The sequence below is a fragment of the Dasypus novemcinctus genome, chromosome 16 (assembly GCF_030445035.2).
Source record: "Dasypus novemcinctus isolate mDasNov1 chromosome 16, mDasNov1.1.hap2, whole genome shotgun sequence".
NCBI lineage: Eukaryota > Metazoa > Chordata > Mammalia > Cingulata > Dasypodidae > Dasypus > Dasypus novemcinctus.
This window is the reverse complement of record NC_080688.1, coordinates 93,858,851-93,877,563: the sequence shown is the minus strand read 5'-3', so window position 1 is coordinate 93,877,563 and position 18,713 is coordinate 93,858,851. Positions and strand designations below refer to the sequence as shown.

The following is an 18,713-nucleotide window of genomic DNA, read 5'->3' as shown; positions in this document are numbered from 1 at the left end:
TTTTCTTTCTTTCCTTCTTTCTTCCTTTATTTCTCTTTCTTCCCTCCTTTCCTTTCTTTTTCTTTCTTTTTCTTTCTTTCTCTTTCTCTCTCTTTCTTTTCCTTTCCTTTTTTTTTTCCTTTCTTTTCTTTCTTTTCTCAGGCAAGTATAAGATTCAGAAGGAGCACATTGCTATGAAGAGGAGAGGTTATCTGCTGTAACATACCTTCCTAAACAGCCTAAGAATGATAAAAACAGTGAATCGCCATGTAAAATGTTCTTCAATCGTATCTCAGAAACAAGCAAATGCGGTGTGTCCTCCCTCGCTCCAGCACCGCGGCGCGCCCGGCCTGGCCTTGCCCACGCCTGTTGCTTCATGAACGCTTGCTGCCTGCGTTACTTCGCTAGGGTTTTCTGGTTTGGTTTTGAAGCACCATCTTGGTTTCAGGCTCTGCACTCGTCCACTGCCGCGCCCTCCGCTCCTGGCCCAGCGTCTGGTTCACGTGTGGGTGGGAACGGTGAGCGGCCAGAGGGAGCGGGAGGGGAAGAGGAGGGGCGGCTCCCCCTGCGGCTAAACCCCCAAGCCCCCGCTCGCGGCCCCGTGCACTTCTTTTTAAGGCAATGCCAACTTCTCAAACAAAATCGGTTGTTATTTTTTAAAAGCCCCTTTTTTTGAAAGCCGCACTTCCCCAATTCTAACTATAGCAGATGCTGTTACTTTTGAACACATCTCAACATCCTTCCTAGTGTGACATGCGCTTTCTAGTTTGAATTAGAACTTTGGGAATCAACTTTACAACTGTTTGAAAAAGTGACTACAGGGATTTTTCCCTGTCCCATTGCTGTTTTTGTTATTTTTCAGAATTTTCTGTAGTGATCAGAAGCACATCCTCCTGAAATTGCCAGCACCGCTCCTTTAAAAACGCATGGCTGTCTGTAAGCGTGTCCCGTTATTCTGTGACGCTCCAGGCACTGTGCTGCACCATGGACCAGGTTTATAAAATGTCACAGTGTAGAAGGGAGGAAGGTGTGAAAACAAGTGGAATGTGATGGGCCCATTTCTGTAGTGAAGACATGCAGAAAAGAGGCCCCCAGAGCTGGGGAGCCACAGGAGGTGGGAGAGTGAGGGTGGCTTAGGCCAGAGCCCTCCAAGAGGCCCGAGGGGCCGCCTGGCCAAGAGCTGGGAGGCAAGGAACACGCTTTCTGCTGCCCTTTTCCCTCCCCGCCCAGCTGTGGTTGCTTCATTCCCCTGCCCAGAGCAGCTCCTGCCTTACCACATGCCCCCCCAGAAACCGCTTCTCCACTCTGTCTTTGTTGGAGAGGAAACAGCATCTCAGTCTTGTTTAATTCGTGTCTCCTCAATTACTGGTGAGTTAGAACATTATTATGCTTTATTACTTACCATTAACGATTGTTTATGAAATTCTGTGGCTCTCAGTCCTGGAAACACAATTGTAACCTACTGGCCATCTGGCAGCGTGCGCCGCTCCTTGCCAACGGAGAGGCAGGTTTTCCCTCCTCGGTTGCATGCGAGTTAATGTCTTGTTCTTCCATAAAGGACACGGTGCCTAGCGTTAAGCTGGAGTTCGGGGGCTCCTCGCTCCCCCAGTCGCCCAGAGGGGTCGGGTGGGGGAGGGGCCGCAGCCCCATCAGGACTCTCCGGGGCGGCCCCTCCTTCCGGGGTGCTCCTGTGAGCACCACAGCCGGGGGTCACTGCCTGCCCCGCCTTCCTCTTTCACCCCGGCCCTCCCCTCTGCCGCCCCCCGTCCTGGCGCCAACGGCACAGCCCCTGGGGGCTGTGCGTGGATCGTACTGAACGGGGGGTGATAATGTTGGCCTTCCCGAAAAAATGACACATCAGTCGGGACCGTTTTTTGTTTTTCGTTTATAATTTAGATTTTAATTTTTTTCTCCCCCCTCCATGGTGTTTTTGCTTGCTGGCTGCTCTCTGTGTCTACTTGCTGTGCGCTCTTCTGCATTGTTGCTTGTCTTCCTTTTTGTTGCGTCACCTTGCTGAGTCGGCTCTCCGTGGCGCTCGCGGGCCAGGTGGCACTCTGTGGCGCTCGCAGGCCCAGCTCTCTGCGGCATGTGGGTGAGCCCGCCTTCACAAGGAGGCCCCGGGATGCGAACCCAGGGCCTCCCCTATGGTAGACGGGAGCCCACCTGATTGAGCCACAGCTGCTTCCCAAGATGGTTTTTGTTGCAAGGGGCAAACCCAGCGCATGCTGCAGAAAGCAGGGCACAGAGAGAGACTGAGAATTTTCCGGCTCGTTTACTTTACTGGCGTTGCTTCGGGCACTGCCCAGCTCCGGCCTCCCAGCGCAGATGCCCACCCCTCGGCTTTGTGGCTCTCGTGGTGGCCGGGCGTGGCAGGGTCGGGGGCTCGTCCACCCTGCCGTTTGGCCCTCTTGACAAACGCAGATTTGCTAAAACAGAGAAAAAGTGCAAGCCCCTTCCGTGGCCCCCAGGAGGGCCTGGCCACGCCTGGGGTGGGTACCCCAAATGCTGGGGGCCTTGTTGAGGGGTGAAAGCAAGGCGCGGCTGGGGAAGGGGGAGGGAGAATCGCGGTGATGGCGCGACATGCAGAGGATTCTGGGAGAAGCCCAACGCAGCTGGCCATGTCGCCTCCTGAGGAAGGGCAGCGGGAGGCGGGGCACACGGGCCCTGCCCTTAGCCTTTCGGGCCCTAGAGTTTTACATCCTTGGCTTAGTTTGCCACTGTGGCCCCACAAAGTGCTGCAGGCCGGACGGCTTAGAACAGTCCAGAAGTCTGTCCAGACTTGGCGGAGCACCCTCCCACCACGTGGCCTCTCTGGGGTCCCCTCCAGTCCCTCCCCATTTCTACGGGGACCCCCGCATCCAGTGCAGCTCCATCGTAACCAGTTACAGCTTCTAAGAGCCTGTTTCCAAGCAAGCGCTGGAGCCCTCCCGCCTGGGTCTGCGCTGCAGTGCGTGGAAAGTGGGAGAAATTGGGCGCGTCTGCTCGCTACCTGGGGTTAAACCGCCTTTGGCACTTCAAACTCAAGTGACTGGATGGGAGGCCCGAGGAGGGGACGAGGGCCACTCGCCCCAGGCCCGGCCCGCCCCTAGCGGCGTTCAGGTGGGATCCCAGAAGGGCCCCTGGATGTGATCGCATCCGTGGTTTTCCTTGCAGCCCAAAGCCGTGACGCTGAGCTGCCTTATTTCATCAGGCTGATGCCAGGCTCTTTTGTATGAAAATGTCCCACCCACGTGGCACCCAGGGAATGACCAAACGCCCAGGCAGGGGACAGAAGGCCGATGGCAGGATTCTGAGCAGAAAACCCACGCTCGAGAGGCCGCCCGAGCCTCGGCGACCCGAATGAGAGATTATCTGCTGAGAGACTCTTGAGAGAAAAATGCACAATTGTTTTGTTGATAAAATACTGTATCTTAAGATACGTGTCTCCGCAGGATGGTGAAACCCACCGAGGAGAATCGGAGAGGCTGAGGAACCCCGGAGGCTTTTCCCAGGAGACCCCAGAAGACAACGAAGTGTTTGGTAAGTGACAGAAGCGCGGGCGGGAGCTGTGCACAGCCCTTCTCCTGGGGGAAGGTTCTGAGCTGTTGTCTGCCATGCCCCTGTCATCCTGGGTTTTCCTTGCACGCTTCCTCATACACCCGGGCGTACACGGTGCCTGGGGTTTTTCTTATCAGGTGGTGTTTCTCTAATCGCCTCTTGGTTCATTTTGTGGGGGCCTTAGAAAGACCAGCAGGGCCTGTAGAAAATAACCAACGAGGAGGTGACACTGTCCCAGGAACCAGGTACTCTGGTGGGTATTTGAACCACAGCAAGAGGCTCAGAAGGTGTTTGGAATAACTGTTTTCCACACAGTTCAGCCTCTCGCTGTGCCATAAACAGAACGCAGGCGGCCCTTCCAGGCCGACCCCGCGGCGCCTCTTGGGGGAACGGGTCGCTGGCTGAAGTAATCTTCCCCTTGACTGTGATGTTGAAGAATGAGGAAGGGAAGTCTCGCTCAACTATGACACGTCGTACAGTTGTCACCCAGGTGGGGCCGGCTCCCCTCCCACGTGGAAACCCGGCCGGGCGCGAGGCGTCGCGCCTTCTCTGCCACCAAGGTCATCGGCGAGCTTGTCGTGCCCCCGGACGCCCGGTGGCCTTGGCGCGCCTGTCAGGGGCAGGCAGGAACGCGGGGAGGCGGGAGAAGCCATCGCCCTGTCCCCAGCGCGTCCCCGCAGGACGCACCTGCCGGCATCCTGGGCGCCGGGAGGGAGGCAGTGAGGACGCGGGCTGGGGACGGCCCCCGCCACGGCCCGGCCGGCCCCCGGGTGCGGAGCACGAGCTGCGCGGCGCCACCTCCCCCAGGAGTCAGGTCCAGGCCCCGTGCCGGGCGCTTTTGAGCGCCGTGCCCGCTGCACACGGGTCCTTGGATCCGCAGCGCGGGCAGGAACGGAGGAGGGACAGCTCGTCCCGGCCCCCCTCCCCTCGGCGTCCAGGTTCCTGGAGCAGGACGAGGCAGGTGCATCGGCGGAAGCAGGAGTGGGCCTCGCCCTGGATTATTCCAGCAAAGGAGGAAAGCCGCCCAAAGAGGGCACCGCCGGCCCTCAGACCCGGGGGCTCCCTCCACACGGTGGGTGTTTCCAGACCCGGAGATGAAGGAGCGCACCCCCAGTGGGGACTGAGGCCATGTCGGGGGCGAGGGCGGCGTCTTCCCGCTCCCCCGGAGCGCGCCGTTGGCCAGGTGAGCGCACGGCCGTCGGGCACCTCACCTCTCCACTGCCCCAACGGTGGAGACCGAGCGCGCCGTTGAAGCTGAGGGAAAAGTAGCCGGCGTAGAGGCACGAAGCCCGCGGGCACACATAGCTTTTCTGTTTGTCTGAGGTACCGGAGCCGGGGATCGAACCCGGGTCCTCGTCCCTGGGAAGCCGGCGCTCAGCCCTGAGCCACATCCGCCCCCCTGAGTTGGCTTTTTCATTTGTTCTCCTGCTGTTTGTTTCGTCTTGTTTGCAGGAGGCACCGGGGACTGAACCTGGGACCTCCCAGGTGGGAGGCAGGCGCTCAACACTTGAGCCACACACACTCCCCTGTACATAGCTTTTAAATACACACACACATCTATTCCTCTTCAGGCCACAAAGTTCTAGTTAGTGAATGTAAGAAAACACCCAAGGAAATAGTAAGATGTAAAGTACAGTCTAGATCGAGTGAAGTAAGACCACGAATCTGGGAAACATGAAGCAACTGCTCTGGCTGCGCTTCACTTCCAGCTGCCTGGACGGAAGGCGAGATCCCCACCAGGGTGAGATTTCTGCACGGGGTAGGAGAGCTCTGTCACCTCTCAGCAGGGTGGATTTTGGCCAGCTAAGACTGTTTGTCCCTTGATTTCCCATCCGTACATAGGAGTGGTGGCATAACTGCACGGATGTGAGTTAGCACATGTCAGCCTTGGCGCGTCCATCTCAAACTCAGCACTAGGCGAAGCTTTGTGCAGCCAATTCCAAGAGATTTTCCCTGTTTGGGCTTTTATCACAGATAATGAGCCACATGGTGGTCATGGTGGTCATTCCCGGTGGCTATTTATTGTAACCAACGTCAGTGGAGCCAAAGACATGACACAGACGGCCAGCGCCGGAGGCCGAGAGAACCATGCGCAGTGGGGGCCACACCCAGGACGGGCTGGCAGCCTTATAAGGTCAGGCCGCTCCTCGCAGCCAGGGCTTTTGGGGCTCTTTCTGCAAAGCTGGGGAGCCCCGCAGCCTGTACGGGGCCCGAGCGCACCAGGACCGAGTCCAGGGGAGGCAGGGCCTCAAGGGGTGGGTGGGCTACGGGGAGGGACGTGGGCTCCGCGCAGGGGCATGGGCTTTGGGGAGGGACGTGGACTTCAGGGAGCGACGTGGGCCCTGGGGACGGACATGGGCTCCGGGGAGGGACGGGCCTGCCCGCCGGCTCAGCAGACCACCACAATTTGCACAGATCAAGTCCCCTCCCTGCCCCTGCCTGTTGGGGAAACGGGCTTCCTCAGCTTCCTTAAGGGCTGTCACAGAAGCCAGCAGCCCTGGCCCGTGCCTGGGGGCCGCAGTCGATTCGGTGACCGCTGGGTCCCAGAGGCGTTCTCCCCCTGCTCCGCCGAGGGAGCGAAACCCCCGACGTTGGGGTGCACTTGGTGAAGGGGCACTGGACGCTTTGCATCCTGGGGCTTCCCACCCCCTGCCTGCTGGCACCCTGCCGCGGTTCCCGGGCAGCCCTGCAGGGGGCGCACTTCTGCAGCCAAAGAACTGCTGCTCGGAGGCCACGGGTCAGCGCGCAGCGAACCAGGGCCGGAGGGCCGGCAGATGGCCGTGTCCCTGGCACCCCGCCCGGGAGCTGCCGGCCCCCGCAGCGAGGAGCACGGGCCCGGAGCCCCTGGGCCTCGGGTCCTCCGGGGTGCAGTGGGTGCCGTGAGAGTCCGACTCAGCCCCGGGTACCCCAGCCACTGCGTGCGCTCGGTGGCCCCAGCAGCGTGAGGGAGCTGGACCTGCTGGCCCCTGGAGCCGCGGCAGGGGATGAACGTGGGTGCCACTGCCCGCCCTGAAAGTGGGAGCACAGCCAGCGGCGCTCTGGCCACCCGGCTGGAGGAGCGTCCTGGAGGTCCAGCCTGCTGGCCGCTGACTGCACTGGCTTGACCTTGGCCCCCAGGTCAGGGGTGGCAGCCTGCCAGGGGCTTCCCTCCTGCCAACCATGCCGGGGAGAGATGTTTCTGGAAAAGATGCTTCTGGCACCTGGGAAAACTGGGTGAAACGTGGCCTGGCTGTGGTGGAAGGCCCGGCACGGGTTCAGGTGCCTGAGCCGTGGGTGGGCTGGGCCCTTCCCACCCGCCCTGCAGCCCCCGTGCCCTGGCGGGTGGCACGCCTGGCTTCTGACTTTGAAAAGCACCCATTCTGATGCTGCCCCTTGGTGGGACTTCCCAGGGTTTTCACCAAGTCTGCCCCAGCCCTTCTGTTTCGAGAGCAGGTGAAAACGCGCTTGGCGCACACTGAGACTTAGCTTCTGCAGGAAACGCTTGTCCTCTGCGTATTAATTGTCAGCACGTGTGCAGCAACTGTCCTCTGAGGCACACGTTCTCCAACGAGGTCTTCAAGGTGACTTTTTAAAACACGTTCAGCCCACGGTGACATGTGGTTTTGTTGATTGAGTTTTTCAGGACGGAGAGGTGAGAGGAGCACAGCTGTGCCTCCACGCGGGGCCCTGGGGTGGCCCCGGGAGCCGCCCCCAGTCGTCCTTCTCTTTGAATTCCAACTGAGACCCTCAGGTATTCGAGCCCAGCTCCCAGAACCACTGGGTTTCTAGGAAAGCTGGGACTTTCAAGGCAGCAGGACTGCCAGGCGGCGGTGGCGGGAGCCTGAGTGCGCATCAGCTTCTGCTCCTGCCAGAATTACCGCTGCTTACCAGGTTTCATTGTTATCTGGAAAGCAACCCAAGAGAACAGCAGAAGTTCCCCTCTGCAAAACCCCGGCCCATGCATGGACACAAAGCCAAGCGTGGGTTAAAAAGCCCCCAGCCCACTCACAAACAGTCCTCAGGGGACGAGGCGAAGGGCCAGGCCTGCAGGACGCGCCGGGTTCGCGGTCGCGGGTTCTAGAGTTTTCGCTCGGATGGCCCTTCACGCTGGGCTGTCATCTGGCATAAGGTGTGCTCCGTGGGCCGGAGCTGGGGAGCTGGCGCTCGGCAGTTAGGGCCCCCCACCCCTCCTCGTCCTTGCACAAGCTATGCTTATGAATTCCTTTCGCTTCCTGCCGGCCCTGCTTCTGGAGCACAAAGCCGTGCTAACGGCACAGGAGAGCAAGCGTGTTGGAGCATGTCAGAGTGAGTCAGAGCATGAGGGAGCATGATGGAGCAAGTCAGAGCATGTCAGAGCATGTCAGAGCACGATGGAGTGAGTCAGAACATGTCAGAGCATGTCGGAGCATGATGGACCAAGTCAGAGCATGTCAGAGCACATTGGATCGAGTTAGAGGGTGTCGGAGCATGTTGGAGGGCATCAGAGCATGTCAAAGTGTGTTGGAACGTGTCTGGGTGAGTCAGAGTGAGTTTGAAGGTGTTGGAGCATGTCAGAGTGTATTGGAGCATGTTGGAGCATGTCAGAGCCTTTGGAGTGAGCAGGTGGGTTTCGGAGCATGTCAGAGCAAGTCAGAGGGTGTTGGAGCATGTTGGGGCGGGTTGGAGTGTGTCAGAGCATGTTGGAGGGTGTCGGAGCATGTTGAAGCATGTCAGAATGTGTCGGAGCATGTCTGAATGAGTCAGAGTGTGTCAGAGTGAGTTTGAGGGTATTGAGCATATCAGAGCATGTCGGAGCATGTTGAAACAAGTCGGAGCATGTCAGAGCAAGTCAGAGCATGATGGTGCATGTCAGAGCTAGTTGGAGAGTGTCAGAGTGTGTCGGAGCAAGTTGGAGGGTGTTGGAGCATATCAGAGCATGTCAGAGCATGTTGGAGCAAGCCAGAGCATGATGGAGCATGTCAGAGCTAGTTGGAGCATGTCAGAGCAAGTTGGAGAGTGTCAGAGCATGTTGGAGTGTGTTGGAGCATGTCAGAGGGTGTCGGAGCATGTCAGAGCAAGCTGGAGGGTGTCGGAGCATGTTGGAGAGCGTCAGAGTGAGCTGGAGGGTGTTGGAGCATGTCGGAGCATGTCAGAGCATGTTGGAGTGTGTTGGAGTGTGTCGGAATGAGCTGGAGGGTGTTGGCGCATGTCAGAGCATGTTGGAGTGTGTTGGAGTGTGTCGGAATGAGCTGGAGGGTGTTGGAGCATGTCAGAGCATGTTGGAGTGTGTCGGAGGGTGTCAGAGTGTCAGAGTGAGCTGGAGGGTGTTGGAGCATGTCAGCATGTTGGAGCATGTCAGAGGGTGTCAGAGTGAGCTGGAGGGTGTCGGAGCATGTCGGAGCATGTCAGAGTGAGCTGGAGAGTGTTGGAGCATGTCGGAGCATGTCAGAGCATGTTGCTCCTCTGCTCACTGGAATAAAGCCCAAGCCCTCCCCACGCCAGGGCCCTGGGTGCCCGCCCCCGCCCGCGCCCAAGGCCCCGCCTCGCCATGCCCTCTTCCTCACGTCCACCGGCCCGAGCGCCAGCGTGGCCTGGACAGGAGGTCCCCGCCGCCCAGCCTGCGCCGAGGGCAGCCGTATGATGCAGAGCAGAGCCTCGCGCCCACGGGGCCTCATTCACTGAAGCCCGCACGTGGAACAATCCAGGTGACAGAGCAGGTGAAGGGCAAGCCAGGTGTGCTCTCTGCATGCCGTGCTCAGTCGCGACAGGAGCGAAGCGCCGTGGCACCCAGCACGATGGACCTGACGATGTGCGGAGAGGGAGAAGCTGGGCCCGAATACAGCAAGTGGGTACCAGTGCGCCATGGGACCCTGGGGTGGCGCGCTCGGGGAGACGCGTGGACCCGGCTCCCAGGGCGGGTGGGGGGCGGGGGCCGCTGCTGAAGGGGGCGAGTTCTGTTTGGTCATGGGAGTGGCGATGGGGGCCCCGCACTGTAACCGTAGCCGAGGCCGCTGGGTTTACACTCAAGACGGTTAAAAAGGCAAGTTTGCGGGCATAGCGGTTCTCCACGATCGTTTCTCTGTGTGACCTGCTAGGCCCAGCGAGGCCGTGCCAGCCGCCAGGTGAGCGCCACACCCCTCGGCCTGGCTGTGGTCATTTTCCCGCCGTCCGTCCAGCGAGGGTCTGGCGGGGGTCTCGGAGACCCGGGCTTAGAGGGTGGGGCGGGGAGGGGGCCGTGGGGGGCAGAGTGGACGCGCCCCGTCGAGGCTGGGGAGGCCAGGCCGGGCGGCGGCGCGCCTCTTCCCTGCTGCACGGCATCGTGGATGGAGCCGGCCCAGCCCGCGGCCACCTGCTCGCCGCAGGGACGTGGCCAGCAGGAAGCTGCCCGCGCAGCCACCGCCTCCCATTTGCTCCTACCGAGCCCCCTCCGGGGGAGCAGCTCCAGGGAGGCAGGAGGCTGCCTGGCTCCCCGCACCTAGAGCAGGGCCTGGTGCACGGGGAGCTTGCTAAGGACTTGTCCAGCGACTGGACAGGGTGGGGGCGCCTGGCCCTGAGTCCTGGGTCCCCCGCCTCGTCTCAGCCTTTCAGATGGCCAGGCCGGGGAAGGCTGCCTCTGCGCTGCCGCTGGGCGGGTGACCTCGAAGTACGCCCCGGCTTGTGCGTCGGTGAGTGCGTGCACAGGTATGGGTGTGCATGTGTGCCCGCCTGTGAGTAGTATGTGTGTGTGTGTATGGGTGTATGTGCAGGTGTGAGCTAGTGTGGCTGGGTCCTTGCATCTGCGAGTGTATGTGAGCATGCATGTGCAGGTGTGGAGGTGAGTGTGTAGGCAGGTGTGGAGGTGAGTGTGCATGTGCAGGTGTGGAGGTGAGTGTGCATCTCCGAGTGTATGTGAGTGTGCATGTGCAGGTGTGGAGGTGAGTGTGCATGTGCAGGTGTGGAGGTGAGTGCATCTGCAAGTGTATGTGAGCGTGCATGTGGGGGTGTGGAGGTGAGTGTGCATGTGCAGGTGTGGAGGTGAGTGTGCATCTGCGAGTGTATGTGAGTGTGCAGGTGCAGGTGTGGAGGTGAGTGTGCATGTGCAGTGTATATGGTGCATGTGCATGCGTGTGTGTGTGCATTTGTGTACGTGTGCATGCACACGTGGATGAAAGCCATTCCAACTTCCGGTTGCTCCCGTTGCTTGTGTGTTAAAGGTTTTGATTAGGGGTCGCCGAGGGCCCCTCCGTTCCAGTACTTTCTAGAAGGTGTCTGTTAAGACCCCTGTGGTTGTGGACCCGGCAGGCTAAGCTGAGGCACGTGAGCTGCCGGCCGTCGGTAGACAGTGACCGCCGCCGGCGCCCAGGGGTCCCCGGGTGAGCACGGAACTCCAGTGGCGCATTCTGGGCTCTGAACGCACCCGTGTCTGGGGGCTTCTTCCTGCACCCACGTCTGGGAGCTCCTTCCTGCGCCCACAGGCCCAGCCAGCGGGAGGCCATGGGCGGGCATGTCCAGGGCAGGGGTCCCAGCACCACGCCCCATCCCGACACCTGGGCCGGCTCTCGTCCCCTCGCTGCCCTGTGGAGAGCCGTGGGAGCTTGTCGCCAGGAACCCTCGGGGTGCTTGGCTCCTCTGGGACACCCTGTTTAGCAGGAGACCCAAAGTCGCCCACTACCACTTCTAGAAGAACAGGTTGCCCGGGAGCTCCCCAAGTGGGGTAAGTTAGAGCACGGGCTCACGCCCACCTTCCCCAGGCCCCCCACCGTGAATCCACAGGTGAGACCAGGTGCCAGTAGACAATGCCGAAAGGTGCACTCAGGGGCCTCTCCGGAGGGGCAGGGCCTGGGCTGGGTGGGCCCGGGCTGGGAGAGCACCTTGCGCAGGGAGCCTCTGGGAGGAGGCGAGGGTGAGGGCGGCCCAGCGCGGGGCGGCCGCAGGTGGCAGGCGGGGGCGCCACCCCGCAGCGCTGACGCTGCCCGCTCGAGCGTCCCTGCGCACCTTGCGCCGCGTGGACCCAGGCTTCAAAAATAAACGTCCTGCCCAGAGTCACTCCAGGTCAAGGAGCCACAATAGGACAAAGAGCGCCGGGACAAAGAGGGATAGAAGCCGCACAATGGCCCGAGCAGATGTGGCGGGCCGCGGCCAGGGGGAGCAGCGCGTCCTGGCAGGCGCCCAGGGCCCCAGAGGCGGCGGGAGCAGGGACCCGTCGCCGTGCGCTCCTTTGTCCTCGCGGCCCCAGCCCTGGGCCAGGCAGCCCGGTGGGAGGCGCCCACCTGCGGCTGCCATCAGCAGGCAGGGGTCTGAGCCCACCCCTCAGCGTCTCTGTCCTTGGAACTCAAGCCCCGTATGTGGCTGCGGAGTGACTCGGTCCCCGCCCCTCCTGACAGCCACAACCTCGCGCAGCGCCCGGTGCCCTAAAGAGAGGGCCTCGACTGTCCATGCACTGGTGGGGACTGGCCTCAAGAGCTGCTTTCCAGTTTTTGTTTTTGTTTTAGAGGTTTTTTTATTTTTTATTTATTTCTCTCCCCTTCCTCCCCCCCAGTTGTCTGCTCTCTGTGTCCATTCACTGCGTGTTCTTCCGTGACCGCTTCTATCCTTATCAGCAGAATGGGAATCTGTGCTTCTTCTTGTTGTGTCATCTTGTTGTGTCAGCTCTCCGTGTGTGCAGCACCATTTCTGGGCAGGCTGCACTTTCTTTCGCGCTGGGCAGCTCTCCTTACGGGGCGCACTCCTTGCACGTGGGGCTCCCCTACGCGGGGGACACCCCTGCGTGGCAGGACACTCCTTGTGCGCATCAGCACTGCACGTGGGCCAGCTGCACACGGGTCAAGGAGGCCTGGGGTTTGAACCACGGACCTCCCATGTGGTAGGCGGACGCCCTAACCACTGGGCCAAGTCCGCTTCCGCGTTGTTCTTTCCCTGCTTAGAAGGTATTAAATTTGAGGTCTTGGGACAGCAGTTAGTAATTATTTTTCCCAATGGATCCGTCCTATGTGTGCTAGCCAGGTTCTCTGGGGAAAGAGACCTGACAGGAGATTTTATATGTACATGTGTGATTTTATATATATATATATACACACACATATACATATAATGTACATATTAGGAGACTTATTCCAGGATGTGGCTTGTGTGATGTGGAGATGCACACATCTGAATTCCATGGGGCCAGCCACAAGCTGGGGACCCTGTGACGGTCCTCGATAGACTCCCCCGAGAAGCTGGTGCTGAAGTGGGGGGCGCCTCCCCTTGACTGCCAGAACCACCTTCTCCTTTGAAGGCCTTCAGCCGACCAGACGAGGCCGTCTCCTCAGTTGACTGTGGGCGTGATCAGCCGTAGATGCCATCAACCGACGGAGGGTTCAGGCCCACGATGTCCTCCGTGACTCTCGGGCCACTGCTTGCCTGACCAGACAACGGGCTCCGCCCCCGGCCGCCCGGCCACCGTCACACACAAGTGAGCGAGCCCCAGAGACAGCGCTGAGCCGCTCGGTGCTCCAGGGGCGAGCTGGCAGCGGGTGCTCGGCTCAGCCCCCACGCCCTCAGGTCTGCAGGCGGCACCCGCTCCCTGGGACGTCCCCCGGTCCACTGTCCCATGGGCTGGCTTTGTGACATAGACCGTGGGAGGCGGCTCACTTTGGCCGACGAGCTTTCATCATTAGAGAGGTCAAGGCAATGTACAGATGTGCAGTCATAGGCCAAGTAAGGGCATGCGACGTAGGCCCTTAAAATTAAACTAGAAGGCCTTCGACTGACTCGAGGTGATCTCCTCCATTGATTGTAGATGCCATCAGCCCCGAGTTGGGTTCAGCCCCTGAACCCTCAGCGGGTCCCCCCAGGAGTCACTTATCTATAAGTAAATAAAGACCAAAGGGCTTTAACATTTTCCACAAGAGTAAGAGGATAGGAAAGCAGATTTGGCTCAACAAATAGAGCGTCCACCTACCATGTGTGAGATCCAGGGTTCAGACCCAGGACCTCCTGACCTGTGTGGTGAGCTGGCCCATGCGCAGTGCTGATGTGTGCAGATAGTATCCCCGCATAGGGGAACCCCACATGTAAGGAGTGCACCCCGTAAGGAGAGCCACCCAGTGCGGACAAAAAAAGTGCAGCCTTCCCAGGAGTGGTGCCACACACACGGAGAGCTGACGCAGCAAGATGATGCAACAAAGAGACACAGGTTCCCGTGCCGCTGACAAGAATACAAGCGGACAGAGAAGAACACACAGCGAATGGACACAGAGGGCAGACACCTGGGGGTGGGGGTGGTGGCGGGGAAGAGGAGAGAAATAAAATAAAAAATGAATCTTTAAAAAAAAAGCATTAAGAGGCTAGGCATCTAAGAGTTTGCTGGGTGGAGTACAGTACTTTTTCCCTCTGGAAATGATCAGAAAGAATATTGGCACAGCATAACCTCGGGGATTTCCTAGTGTCTTCCCTCTTACACAGCAGGTTTTATTGTGTTTTTTCTAATATTATCCATGGGGTCTGCCTAAATGTTTCAAGGGATGCTGTAGAATCCTCAAAGTAACTTTTAACCAGTTTAGTGAAAAGGAATTTTGTAAAACAAGGACGAGAGAACTGGGGGGGAGTACATTACGACGAAAGCAGGCAGTGCAAGCCGAGTCAGTGGCGGCAGCCCAGGAGGTGGGAACTGCCTGCCACGGGGGCGGTGAGAAGGAAGGCTCCAGGAGGCAGGGCTGGCTTCCCGTCCTGTCTTAGGGGCCCCTACCGGAAGTCCCGATGCACACTGAAGAAAGGACAGAGTTAGCAGCCCCTTGAGGGTTAGACCCTGGGTGACCAGCTGCACTGAACTCACTCAGAAGCAGGTACCTCTTTAAACACTTGGCAGAAATGCCCGAAATTCTTCCAGAAGTCAGACTTTCGAAGGCATTCTCCCAGGACGATTCATTCAGTAGCACACCCAAGGGCCCCCGCTTTGTTCCAGTAATCAAGAAAGAGCCCTTCTCCTTGTGTTTATAGCTGCAACTGACAGTATACAGGGAAAAAGGAGAACACTGGACATTAAAAATACACATAGTATATTATGCTGTGTTTCCATTTTTTATACGGTCTTTGAAAATTATATATAAAAAAAAATTTCAGGTTCTCAAATCTTTTATTAGTTTTGCTACAACTTCTCTTTTCAGGAAGACACTTGAGCCAGGAGATAAGTTTGCTTTGCCAGCTTTGTCTCAAGGAGTCAGCAGCTCACAAGTTCGGGAAGCGTCCATGACATGATAATGGTTTTTAGTTGGACATGCACCTTCCCAAACTCAAAAGGTGAACAAGAACGCAGCAACAGCGCTGCTCCAGGAAAACCTGAAAAACTTTGTTGTCATTCTACTCACCTCCACGACCAACTCTGTGCTTAGCAAAAATTTCAACAGCACGTGTTTCCATCGTTACAGAAGTGTGCTGAGTTGGGGGAGTTTAAATTGGTCATAGTTACCCAGTGGCGGGTCCTTAAAATAACCTACATAAGGCCAAAAGTGAGCGACCAGAGAAGCAGGAATGTTTAATAGTGGGCAGTCCTTCCTAAAGGTCAACCACGTGACGCCCACACAGGGACAAAGTATCCCTTTTGAACCAATTAGCCGTAACTCCCAGATCCCATTTGCGTCCCCTCAAGCAGCTCTGGACTCTAAACTGGTGGGAATCTCAAGTGAAACAGAAAACAAAAACCTTTCTTCACTACACGTATAAACAGAAAACAAGCACCTTCCCCGAACACTGACTTCATCTTCGTGACACATCCACAAAGACGTCTCTACTTTTAAATAAGAGTTATTCATTCAGCAAGTGTTTACTGAGCGACTCTTACCTGCCGGGCACGGCCCCAGGTGCAGGGGTGCAGCAGTGAGCAGAGCAGGTAAGGTCCCTGGCCCCAGTGAGCTCATCTGAGATCTGTGATCGAATCCTGCTTCCACCACTCTGTGAATGTCTGCCTTCTTTGTTTTTTCTTTCATCCTCTTTGAGTATCCAATGACAGGCCTAACGCCACGGTCCTTTCGGGGTAAACCCCCCATTCTCCCTCGCCTTCCTCCTGGCTCCACTCCTACCCCCTACCCGTACACCCCAGCCAGCCACCCCCACCACGCTCTCACCCCCATGCCTTGCCACGACCGGAAGCCCTGGGGGCTCTGGGGTGAGCAGGGGCCTGCGGCGCAGCTCCCATCAGCTCGTCGTCGAGTGGGTGAGTCCCCTCCAGAGAATTCTATATGGAAGAGAAACGCTTCCAAACGGACACTTGAGCTTCAGGTTCCCGGGACAAAGCCAGAGGACACAGTTATGCCCATTAAGTCTTTAAATCTAACAGTGAGGTTTGGTCTGCTTCTTCGTGGCATTGCTTAATGGTCGCATGTTAGAAAATTTAATTATGAGATTTCTCCTAGTTCTCAGTTCACTGTTTTCAGCCATATTGTGCTGTAACTAATTCTTGCATAGAATTCCCACTAAAGGTTAATAGATCCACTCTCTTTATCGTATAGTCATGCATTGACATGTTCTGATAGATACAAAATCACCAGTTCCTTTGTAGGCTTTGGAATGAAATATTAAATATAGCCTTGCTTCTTCCAGTTGCCTTGAGAGATATTCGAGAATATTCTTTCATCTTCCGATTTATCTTGTTTTGTTGGCAAGTTATACTGATGCAACAAAACAGCAAAAATGAAGACTTATCACTTTTATTTTAGCAGCTTTGTTGAAGTATAATTTATATACCATAAAGCACCCTCTTTGAGTGTACAATTCAATGGTTTTTAGATTATTTACAGAATTGTGCACCCCTCCCCATCGTCTAAGTTAGACTGTTTATACCTTGACCCCCGCCCGTCCGCAGCTCCTCCCCTCCCCCCCAGCCTCATCTGCGGGTTCCCAGGCCCCGCCTCTCCTGAACGTCACCGTACACAGCATTAGATGGCAGTAGGTGGTCTTTGGGGGCTTGGCGTATGGCTCCTGGGGTCGTCCAGTTGCAGCCGTCCCTTTACTGCTGGGCGATAGACCACTGTGGGGACCCCGGCGGCTGCGACCTCGGGGCACTGCCAGAGGGGGTTGCTGTGGCGACGCTGCCGTCCACAGCCGCCCCAGGTTTCGCAGGGACGGGTTTGGGTTCCTCTCGGGTAGGATGCCTGGCGCGGACCCACTTTTAGTTTAACTGTGTTAAGCTGCAGAGGGGTTGCTCCTTTAGAATTTCATTTTATATCTGTCCTGTGAAATGGGTGTTTGCGGCCATTCCCCAGAGGTAAGCTCCTCTTTGGATGGATGATTCGCTTAATCCCAGAAGACTTCAGGCTGGCAGGTGGCTCCGGGTGTGGCTGGCTCATTTCAAGAGCAGCTTCCTTCCCTGCCTCCAAAATAGTGCTGGGATTATCAGTGAAACCTGAAGGTCCACTTATCCGCTCTTAATAAAATGTACCGAGCTATACTTGCAAATACGAAAGCAAACACCCGCTTCTAGAAGCTGCTTTCCCCCTGGACTGGCAGGGACGATGGGAACAGGGAACGAATCTGGAGCTTGGGCGTGGCTAGATGGTCACTTAAAGCTCCAGTGCGAGGAGGTGGCCACTGCCTCCTGGGGCCCCCCGCCAGTTTTAAAGGGTCAGCCCTTTCTCCTAGAGCTGCCCCGCCCAGACCAGAGACTCCTAGAGGTCTCAGGCAGTGCCCCAACGAGCCCCAAATCTCTGCCTGTGCTGGAGAAAGCAGACCTGGCCCTCCCGCCCGGAGCCCCCGGCCCCTCCGTGCTCTGAATACAGACTTCCGTGGGCCGCGCTGCTTCCCAAGGGCTGGCGTTTGCCTTCCAGGAAGTGTGTGCTTAGAGTCCCTGAGGAAAGCAGTCCCGCGACCTGAAGTAATTACGAAATCGTGTGTTTTGCTTGCGCAGGAATAAAGCTCCATCTTGTTAATTATGAAAACAGCAACTGTAGCCCCATTTTGCAGCCTCTCTGACACATGGAATGGACAACGAGTTTTAATGTTACCACTAAATAAAGCCGTATGTTTAACAGGTACAACCCAAAATTAATGCCTGCAGTTAACTGCAATTTGGTCCTTGAGTGTGAACAGGTGGATTATTAACTGCTCTGTGGTCACCTAATAATTTCCCATGAATGAAATGCTGCCTCTCCCGGCGTCCCACGTGCGTCCCACGGGTGCCGAGCCCGCGGTCGGCCTGCCGCCGAGCCGTGCTTCCACCTGCGGCTAGAATCTTAAGGCAGAACACAGCGGCCCCCAACACAGCCGTCATAATTTGCCCTCAGAAATGCTTCCTTAGAACAAAACTGCAGCCCACTTTTTACTCTTCCCAATTGTGTGAAAGGTTTTGATCTCCTTTGCTCCATCGCTGCCTCCTTGCTATCACTGAAGCAATTTCACCGTTAATGAGCACTTTTTCCCAGTAGAAATAAAATGATTAAATCTGCGATAGTCATTCTTCAACTTTGAAAATGGCTTTGCCACAGAGGATGGAAATTACTGATTAATTTGGACTTTGTGATTGTCCACTTATTTCAATTATCTAATCCTCGAGTGGGTTTTGAACTGGCCACTGATGGTGGTGGCGAAGGCACTTTCCCATGAAGAAAGCCATCAAAAGCTCTAGGCAGGTACTGCCAGAAACGGATCAGTTAACTCAGTGGGGAGTTTTCCGTGATCGTGCAGTCTGTGCTCTTTAGGTGGTGATTAGAGAGGCAGGGGACAATGAACTCTTTCCATTAGCTTACCAGTTGTCATCATTTTCTCCAACCAGTCGAACGGGAAAAAATACGTAGAATAACCCCAGACATGTGAACTGATTACTTGACAAACCGGCCTCAGTCATGTAGTCCCAATTGTATCTCCCACTTACCAATATATCTTTATCAAAGTATCTTTTTATAGAGCAGTCTTTACACACACACACCATACACACACTACAACAAAACAAAAACCTTACAAACATCCTAAAGATTGTTGTTAAAGAAAAACAGACATTTCCATTTCCTGTAAGTAAGTTTATTTAGAAAGAAAAACATTGGGACTCCTTTTTAACAAAATTTTTTTCTTCTCTTTTAAATTGAATTTGATTTTAAACATTTCAGATCTGAATTTTTTCATTCACACGAAGATAGTTACTGGATACTTTATATGTGTGAGGCCTTGGGCAAATGTTGGACTGGTATATATGGGGAGACTAAAAGCTTCATCCCAAATAAACCTGTTTCTACAACAGCTGATAATGCATTCTCTTCGTAAGCTATGGGATCTTGCATATATAAATGTAT

General features: G+C 56.5%; 1 protein-coding gene across 4 annotated transcripts in view; it reads left to right on the top strand.

Moving 5' to 3' along the window:
• Nucleotides 1–18,713, top strand: part of MBP (myelin basic protein) — a 120,826-nt gene that overhangs the window by 51,821 nt on the left and 50,292 nt on the right. For all 4 annotated transcript variants that reach the window (XM_071208594.1, XM_058277915.2, XM_058277914.2 and 1 more), the window contains exon 3: nucleotides 3,411–3,498. In XM_071208594.1, coding sequence (XP_071064695.1) covers nucleotides 3,411–3,498 — 88 coding nt within the window. The remainder of the gene's footprint in view (nucleotides 1–3,410; nucleotides 3,499–18,713) is intronic.